This window comes from Erigeron canadensis, chromosome 5 (assembly GCF_010389155.1).
Source record: "Erigeron canadensis isolate Cc75 chromosome 5, C_canadensis_v1, whole genome shotgun sequence".
Taxonomy (NCBI): domain Eukaryota; kingdom Viridiplantae; phylum Streptophyta; class Magnoliopsida; order Asterales; family Asteraceae; genus Erigeron; species Erigeron canadensis.
In genome coordinates this window covers 36,509,902-36,519,548 of record NC_057765.1, presented here as the reverse complement: position 1 = coordinate 36,519,548, position 9,647 = coordinate 36,509,902, and the positions used below count along the sequence as shown (strand labels likewise).

At 35.2% G+C, this 9,647-nt stretch overlaps 1 protein-coding gene across 3 annotated transcripts; it reads left to right on the top strand.

The window, feature by feature from the left end:
- The first annotated feature begins 399 nt into the window (after window positions 1-399).
- On the top strand, window positions 400-9,104 carry LOC122599341 (protein RRC1-like). Of its 3 annotated transcripts, none has more exons than XM_043771843.1 (19): window positions 400-526; window positions 1,196-1,274; window positions 1,373-1,502; window positions 1,666-1,708; window positions 2,755-2,815; window positions 2,922-3,074; window positions 3,795-3,911; window positions 4,003-4,168; window positions 4,442-4,554; window positions 4,684-4,755; window positions 4,915-5,136; window positions 5,242-5,300; window positions 5,451-5,532; window positions 5,936-6,073; window positions 6,149-6,373; window positions 6,728-7,461; window positions 7,701-7,864; window positions 7,958-8,215; window positions 8,675-9,104. In XM_043771843.1, exons 2-18 carry the CDS (start codon window positions 1,200-1,202, stop codon window positions 8,173-8,175), a joined length of 2,772 nt encoding a protein of 923 aa, XP_043627778.1. In that variant the 5' UTR covers window positions 400-526; window positions 1,196-1,199; the 3' UTR covers window positions 8,176-8,215; window positions 8,675-9,104. The 3 variants fall into 3 exon arrangements, with proteins under 3 accessions (XP_043627778.1, XP_043627777.1, XP_043627779.1); XM_043771842.1 differs by having other exon boundaries at window positions 1,150-1,274; XM_043771844.1 differs by lacking the exons at window positions 400-526; window positions 1,196-1,274; window positions 1,666-1,708 and having other exon boundaries at window positions 1,429-1,502.
- Window positions 9,105-9,647: the final 543 nt, after the last annotated feature.

Below are 9,647 nucleotides of genomic sequence, written 5' to 3'. Positions count from 1 at the left end.
GTATCAATAAGTTAAAATACATAAATAACACCTTTTTGTAAGGGTAATTTCGGTACTTGCATGATGTATTATGTGGTGATAGTTTAAATGTAAAGGATATATTTGGTAATTCAAAGGTAAATAGTTGAAATTGGGAGGGGATAATTTGTTTATATAAAGAGTATAGATATAGATATAGATAATATTCAACCTCTTTTATAAGTGAAGTATGGAGATGTGAGTTAATTAAAAAAAGAAGGCTAATTACAAATTAAAAAAACAACAAATAAAAAAAAAATAAACTTGTTGGGTAGTCCATACAAGTTTGATACAAACTTTTCCTAATAATTTTTATTTAATTTTGTAAACTAATAAACAAGTTTCATCACACCTTTTTATTTAACAAATACACACAACAAAAAAGCCCAAAATATAAAAACCTCATCGGGTCTTCATCCCCTCTTCCAGCTAATTCACCCCCACCACCGTCCCACCGGAATTATTATTCCTCCGATTAACCACCTTTTTTCACCGATCAAACATCACGGTAACATTTATCTTCTCCGTTTTACCATCTCCCTTTTATTATTCAATTCCCCTATAAACTGATATATATCTCTTTATTATATATGTAAAAAAATCACTTGTTAGAAATTAGGGTTCCTTTTTTTTAATCTTATATGTATATATATATATATCTGTGTGTGTATTAGCATTATAATCATATATGTAAATAATGTGAAGTCGTTGGTGAGAAATTAGGGATTGATTATTTCTTTTTTATAATGATATAAATAGTTGTGATTATGATTTAAATATATATAAAGTTACTGTCTTTTTTAAGTTTATAAATTTACATCCTTTTTATTTTTTTATTTATTTATGTGATTGCATGCTATTTATATTATTATCTTATTATAAATAATGCAAAAGGCTTGGTGAGAAATTAGGGCTTCTAGCTCTAGGTTTTGATCATAATTTTGTATTTTATAAGTTTAAACAGCTGCCATTATGATATAAACTTATAAAGTTGCTTCCTTTTTGTGATTAATATTTTGAATGTGTTTTTGTGAATTTTGTAATAATGTTGAGCTTTGTATTGACGATTAAATGCTCTTCGTGTTAATGGAGACGATGAAGCTGTTAATGAATGATATGTTTGTTTTTTAGATAAAGTAGCATTTCAATCTTGACACTGACAAAAGCAGTGTGACAGAAAGATGAGTTCTTTTTCGATTACACGGAAAAAGACGCCTTTTCAAAAGCATCGCGAAGAAGAAGAAGCGAAGAAAAAGGTAAAGCCTTTGTGGGAATTAATAGATGCAGACGTGTTTTGTGTACTTATAGTTAGACCTTTGAAGGGGAGTGTAATAAATGTTTTCTATTTATGTAGAGGGAGAATGAGGAAGCAACTCGTGTATATCACGAGTTTTTGGAGTCATTTCAGGGGGATACTGGATCTGGGTTAAGAGCTTTTGTTCGAGGAGGAACTGTTAACGAAGAGAAAGTGAAACCTGAAACAGGTTAGTACATGTTACGGGGCCTTGCATTGCACTGCATATTCTATTTTTGTTCTTTTAATCATTTGAGTGATTACTATGTTGCACATATATGGATAAATGAATGATTTATTTATCATAAACACATTAATAAGAAAGTGGGCCTTTTATCATTCACGAATCGCAGGTGGAAATTCCAAAGAAGTATCTGGTTCAAAGAAGGGGAGTAGGTAAACCAGCACTTTTGTTTAACTATGTTTCCTTGCTCTTATTACAAGGCATTTGAATATAGAAGCTATAAGATGATGATGATGATGTCATCAAAATTTGCTTACCTTTTTCAGGCTGGTAACTTTAAGGAACTAGGAGGTTTTTTATATGTAGATGCTGCTTTATGTAATCATATAGTTCTAAGAGCGGTTTAAATAACAAGTAACTAGTGCTATTGATGTTTGCATAAGATTTTTAACACATTTTTATCTGTATGGTAAGTGTTAGTTTTTTTGTGTCTTGATGGACTGACATTTTATCCTTGTCAATAGTGTTATAACTTAAAACTCTCGCTTTTTCACTCTCTAATCTCTCTCTCTCTTTGACTCTTTCCAATCCCTCTTTACTCATTAAGCTAGGAGATGTTGAGCTCAAGCTCTTTCCAAAGGCCAAAGTGCATGAGCCTGTATTAAGATGCTTATTACCTATGCTTTAGAGTTGGTTAGTGTGTGCTCATGCCAGATTTTACAATAAATTATGTTAGTTACAGCTATAGTGTAACCTTTATGTATGGAGACATATTTTGTGTAAAAATGCCTTACGCCCGGCCTGGAGCTATATGCAAGAGTTGCATAGATCTTGAATGTTGACACTTCTTAAATGCTGGGCATCATTTTAGCAAGTGCTGGTGCTTCATTAACCAAGTCAAGATATCAGAAGAGAACCTCTCTTGATTCTTAGCCTGAGCTAGAATCATCATGCTGTTTGGACTCCATCAACATCTGTTATGCTTTTCGTGATTAGGTTTTGCTTAGCTTCTCCTCCCATATTAAGGGTGGCCCACTGCCCAGATATATGAAGTACATTGATTTCTGAATAATGATATAACATGAACTGGATCATTATTAACTTTTGATATATTAGTATCTAACATTGTAGACTAGGCGTGAGGTCTTTATAAAATATTTAGGTGAAAAAGTAAGTGTAGGAGAGTTTGTGCATATGTACTTGTTCAGAAGATGTACTCATGCATTGAAGATTATGCATCGTTATATTTTCACTGCAGGTATGTTCCTTCTTTCTTACCCCCTCCTTCGGCAACTAAGGGTAAAGAAAATGAAAAACAGGTCAGTGAACTGATGAACGTTTCTGTACTATTCCCTTTTTGACTGCCTTGCATTTGTGCCTTTGACTTTTGTTTAGCTGATTATAACGGATTTCTACTTTTGATAGAGGGACGAAGAGAGGTCAAAGGAGAAAAACAAAGGGAAGGTAAGAAATATAGACTTTTTTATGGAGGAACTTAAGCACGAACAAGAAATGAGAGAAAGAAGAAACCAAGAACGCGAACAATGGCAAGATGGGCGTCAAAATGCTACTTCAACTGTAAGATATTTTACTCTGCCCGCAAAGTATAAACATGGTTGTAAATATCGGATTTATCGGCCGATATATCGGCGATATATCGGTTATCGGCCCTTCACCGATAAGAAAAATGACTTATCGGGCAATTTATCGTTTTGGTCAAATTTCGGTCAAACTCGGCACTTATCGGTCAATATCGGCACTTATCGGTCAATATCGGTCAAAAAAAAATTTGACCACTTTTTTATAAAAAAAAAAACTGGGTTTTTATCAAATATTAGGGTTTATTACATTCTTTAATTCAATTTTTTCTATTTAATTTTTAATTAATTCTTTAACTTTTGAGTTAATCTTTAATAATCTTTTAAAATCTAGTTGTAAATTGTAATTACTTTCTTTACTACCGTTTTTTACTTTTGAATATAGTCTATAGATACTTAAATTTCGAAACTTTAATTGTAATTATTTTCTTTTCTACAGTTTTATATTCTAATTATTAATGTATTGCATTACAAATTGTATATATTGCTAGTATATATATAAATTTTAGATAAATTCCTTTACATTTTAGGGTATCCAATATATCCCCGATATATCATATTTATCGCTTATCGGGGGTCGGCCGATAATAAACCGATAACCGATATTTACAACCTTGAGTATAAATGTGTGTTCTGGAGCTACACATATTCAAATGTTAATTGCTTAATGAATCACATTTTTGTATCTTACTCTTCTCAGCTATCTAGTCGGTTTGATGAGTTGCCGGATGAATTTGATCCTAGTGGGAAATTCGGTTCCTTTGATGATGGAGATCCTCAGACCACCAATCTCTATGTTGGGAATCTTTCACCCCAGGTAAGATGGTGTTATTAATATGGTGAAGAAATGCAGGTTGGCCTTTCTATTTATATCTAATTATCTGTATTTTTTGTTTGGCACATTCTAGGTTGATGAAAATTTTCTTCTAAGGACGTTTGGAAGGTTTGGACCCATTGCTAGTGTGAAGATCATGTGGCCAAGGACAGAAGAGGAGCGCAAGAGGCAAAAGAACTGTGGTTTTGTGGCTTTTATGAACCGTGCAGATGGACAAGCTGCAAAGGATGAAATGCAAGGTTAATTCCTTTTGAATATTGCAACTTCTTGAGCTGCAACATTTACATAAATAAAACATGAATGACAGATGACAGTTTGTGTGAAGTGGAGTTCAACAATCTGATCTGTATGATTATTAGAAATCTTGCTAAGTATAGTAGTTTGTTAATAAGGATAGATTTGAAGAATAATCTAAAATTTAGTTTTATAATAAATTTGTTGAATCATTAGTGCAACATGTGAACCTCAACTTTATTAGTAACTGTGATGATTAAAATTGTTTAATGTTCCAGGGGTGGTTGTTTATGATTATGAATTGAATATTGGGTGGGGTAAATCTGTTTCCCTTCCCTCTCAATCACTCCCTGCCCCTCCTCCAGGACAAATGGCAATCAGGAGTAAAGAGGTATGTTACTCATAATATTTGTGAAAGCCTAGTATTAGCAAAAGTATGCGATATACATGACTTCTGGAGCTAATGATTTGAATTAGTAACGACTTTTATGGGACTTATGAGTTATTTTCTTGTTTGCAGGGTGCCACTGTGATTCTATCTGGCCCATCTGGTCCTCCAGTTACTGCTGTCCCAACCCAGAATTCCGAGTTGGTAAATTAACTCTATCTTTTATATCTTACCTTACATTTTGGAAAAAAATGAAAGTAGTTGGATTTGAAATAAATTGTGATAATAATTTGGTAAATGCGGTCCTGTGATGCATTGGTGTAATAAGTATTGATATCGGTATATCGTAACATTGTTGCTTAGGTTCTTACTCCCAATGTACCCGATATAAATGTTGTTCTGCTTGAAGATATCCGTCTTCGCAAAGTAATTGATACAATGGCTCTTTATGTTCTTGATGGAGGCTGCGCGTTTGAGCAAGCTATAATGGGGCGGGTCCGTGGAAATCCTCTTTTTAGTTTCTTATTCGAGCTTGGCTCTAAAGAGCATACTTACTATGTTTGGAGGTTGTATTCCTTTGCTCAGGTACATACTTAGTCTCTGCATCCTTGCTTCCAATGACACAAAAAAAAAAGCACACTTATTTGAGATCTTATGGATATAAGAATTACATTTGCTTCATAAATGCAGGGTGATACTTTGCATAGGTGGCGAACTGAACCTTTCATTATGATAACTGGTAGTGGGAGGTAATCAATGCATGAAGCATCTTTTGATACTACAACTGCAACTGTTACTGTTAATTGACATACATAGTGCTTTTAGTTTGTACAGAATATTTAGTTTGTACAGAATATATGATTAATGATATCTGATACTTGATATTGTTTGATTTTTAGGTGGGTACCACCTGCTTTGCCAACAGCCAAGAGCCCAGAGAACGAGGAAAGTGGAGCTACATATGCTGCCGGAAGAAGCAGGGTACAATCTCGTTATTATATTCCCAGATCAGTCGATTTACTTATCGATGGACAGTTTCACTTTGTTTTGATCTCTAATGGGTCAAGTGGATAAAATATAGAGGAGTTAAGTAACATAATGAATTGAATGAGTCAAACAGGTAAAAAGTATCCCAAATTGCATGTAAACTCAAAAAGTTCTTTGTTAAAAGTGAAAATATTCTTGAACCAAAGATATAACTATGCATACATTTGACACACTAAATATTCTTGAATTCCCCATACCATAAGTCCACCGGTGTTCATTCAAGCACTTTCAAATCCATCATCAAGTTTCATCGGTTTTGTCACCTCTGTATATTCTTTTTAGTTGAACTTACTTCAGCTAGATCATAACTTTTTTTGTATGGGCTCTTTATGGGCAGCGTGTGGAAACTGAACGTACACTGACTGATGCGCAAAGAGATGAGTTTGAAGATATGCTTCGTGCACTAACATTAGAAAGAATTCAAATCAAGGAAGCAATGGGTTTTGCATTAGATAATGCGGATGCTGCTGGAGAGGTACGATCAGAAGTTATGAATTATGATAGTTGTTAGTGTTTCCTTGTTTGCTCATATCAGCTTCATTTATTGCAGATAGTTGAAGTTTTAACCGAGTCTTTGACTCTTAAAGAAACCCCTATACCAACTAAAGTTGCACGACTCATGCTTGTCTCAGACATTCTTCATAATAGTAGTGCTCCTGTAAAGAATGCTTCAGCTTACCGCACCAAGTTTGAAGCGAATCTGCCTGATATACTGGAAAGCTTTAATGACCTGTATCGAAGTATCACCGGAAGAATCACTGCTGAGGCCTTGAAGGTAACTTTCTGTGATACAGGTGGTAATTTTGGCCCATCTACTTATGAAATGGCTGATCTGGGTTTTGGTATTTGCTAACTGTTCAAATAAAGGAATTCATCTAAAAGGGAAACAAGTTAATAGGTCGAATAGGTTGACATTCGTTCAATGTTTATTTGTGATGATACAAGCAACTGAATCATTTTACTCAAGCTTGTAGATTATTATCTAATCGTCACTATCACATTAATTATTTATAAAAAACATATAGTGGTTGCTAGTCAACCAACCCCTTTTCCTGTTTACTTAGAATTACAATACCAACCCAAAACTGTTTTGTTTTGTTTTTATATCTAATTTTCGTCCGTCTTCCAGGAACGAGTTCTAAAAGTTCTTCAAGTATGGGCCGACTGGTTCTTATTTTCGGATGCATATGTGAATGGGCTACGTTCTACATTTCTTAGGTCTGGTAGCTCTGGTGTTGTGTCATTTCATTCCATATCTGGCGATGCACCAGAAACTGAAGACAAGACTAGTTCTGATGACACTGGTCCAGATGCAGCATTAGCAATTGGCAAAAGGGCAGCCATGAAAGAACTATTGAGTCTTCCTCTTGCTGAGCTGGAAAGACGGTGCCGTCACAATGGGTTATCTCTTGTTGGTGGCAGAGAAATGATGGTGGCACGGTTGCTTTATCTTGAAGAGTCAGAAAAACAGAGGGGTTATGAACTCAATGATAGCTTGAAATATCCCCAGAATCATCATAGAGAAGGTAATGTTGATACAGGCCCTGTGGGATTTTCAGGAAGGAATCATCAAGTGGAAGATGACTTTATTCCGGAAGGAAAAGGTTCAGCGTCTATGGCCACTAAGATTCCAATCCCACAACCCGAGCTAAAAGCCTTCCCTAATAAAGCAAAGCCGGATTCTGTATTGCCTGCCTCTAAGTGGGCCCGGGAAGACGAAGACAGTGACGATGAGCAAAAACGAAGTACTAAAGATCTTGGATTAGGCTATTCGTCTTCTGGAAGTGAGAATGGCGGTGGTGGGCGTAACAGCACCGAGGCAATTCTCACTAGTTCCGATAATGGACTAAATGAAGAGAAGAGGTAATTGATCTTCTTTCTACATCTACATTTACCTATCATGAGCATTAGTCTCTAGTGAGACTTGATCCTTTCACCTTCTGGCTGTTGGGTCACACCAAAACAGCTAGGTCGAAAGCCATACTCTTGAGAAGTAATAGATAGACTCAGGTGGAATTCTGAGGTTTATGTTTTATTATGTTTTTTTGTACTTCTCATCTACATTCTATAATCATGACTGTTTAACTGTTCCGCATTTGCAGACAAAAACTGAGACAGATTGAGGTTGCTTTGATAGAATATCGTGAAAGCCTGGAAGAACAGGGCATACAGAAGGAAGAAGTTGAAAAGAAAGTGGCAGCACATCAGAAACAGTTACAGTATAAGTATGGCCTCACAAATTATAGCGAAGATGCACCAAATAAGAGTGAGTTGTAATCATTCCTCACTGTTTAGCATTTCGCATTTTATGTTGAATCTCAATTTTCCTGTCTTAAATTCACAATGTTAATAATCGCAGGGACATCTGCAGAGCGAAGGGAAAAAAGAGATGATTCACGTGAATCTTCAAGAAAGCGTCAGCGAAGTCATCATGGCAGTGAAAGCCCACAGCGTAAATCATCCAGTAGAAACCGTGACAAGAGCAGAACCTATGATTCACATACTGAAAGAGAGAAGGAACGTGACCATGATAGAGATAAACGCAGAGAAAGAGAGAGGGACAGCCGGAGAAGATGAACTAATCTGAAAGTATTAGGTGCGATCGATATGAAATCAAGTAAGCTTTTTTGGACTAAAAGATTTGGCCATTTTTTACTTTTGAGTATGCTTACAAATGGGCGGTTGGGTAACAGGTTCAAATGGTATCATGTCAATGACTGAATGTTGGTAGTTTTTCTTGTTTTGTTTTGGGTTTGGCTGACACTCATTTTTTTATAAGCAATTAGTGTGTCAACTTTGATTTTTAACAGTGTTATTATAATAATAATCTATAATTTTGATTAAAGTTACTTGGATGTGAAAGTACTTTTTGTGTGACATTTGACCTATTAGTCCCACTAAAGCTTGTTTATTTGGTCGTACCTGTTTTATGCGTTATTAATAAACATAACTTTAGTCAACTCATTTATAGACAAACAGGTTGGAAATGCCGCCGCTATTAGCTATGATGGCATCATGAGAACATAATATTATATGTTTCTTCAAGCTTATATTGTATCTTGATTGCAATTTGCAGATTATTCATGGTTCAGCTGTACAATTCTTCTGTTTGTTGCAAATAGCAGCAGCAGCAGCATGTGGGTGATAATGATAAATGCAGTTTCCTGCTAGTGTTGGACATTCTGGCATTTTATATATGGGAGAACATATGGGATGTGTTTCATGTAGCTTACATGGTACCATTAACAGATCATATATTTGCTGTAAACACGATAATCTTTTTGCATCTCGTCGCAAATCTGATTTTGTTTATTTGTATGTTCAAGAAAAATACTTAGTATGCTTTGAACATTTTAAGTGAGCATGGAAGCCAAGTGCGACAAGTATGGCATGGCCAAATTCAAATCAAGATTATGTCCAAGTTATATTAGATCAGTTTTGGATTTGTATGGGTTAAACTATTTAATTAAGAGTCACCAATGGAAAAGCTTGATTGAAACAGGAAACCAACTATTTTGTTTAAATTTAGGAATCAGATTTCAACTTTTGTTTCATTATTTCGTTTGGGTATGCAAATAGATTACATGGCGAACCTGTTGAAAACTAATGAGGCCAAATGAATAAAAAGTCGATCCTGTACTTGCTCGTAGGTGGTCTTTCTATTTTATTATATCAGTATATATTTGGTGCTTTGATCAAAGTTTTTGTCTACTAGCTCGAGTTTAAGGGCTAAGTAAATAGAATTTTTTTTTTGCTATTTATTTTGCTTGTTTCTGGTACGTAGTCTTCTACAAACTTTTTGTGGCTTAAAGTTACGAGCCTTAAAAAAGGTAGAAATTGTAAAAAAAAAAACCTTTGAGAATTGTTTATATTTAGCCCCAATTTTTTTTCTCGTTACTGAGTAAAAGTGCTATTGAAGGGTTGCTCTCACGTTCGAGTGTTTGCTCGTCGTTTAGGCCGGTGAGTGAGATTTCTGCTCAGTCACCTCTGGGCCTCTTCGCACCTGGATAGTACTAGGACCCTTGTGCCCTGGACCTTGATCAGATAAA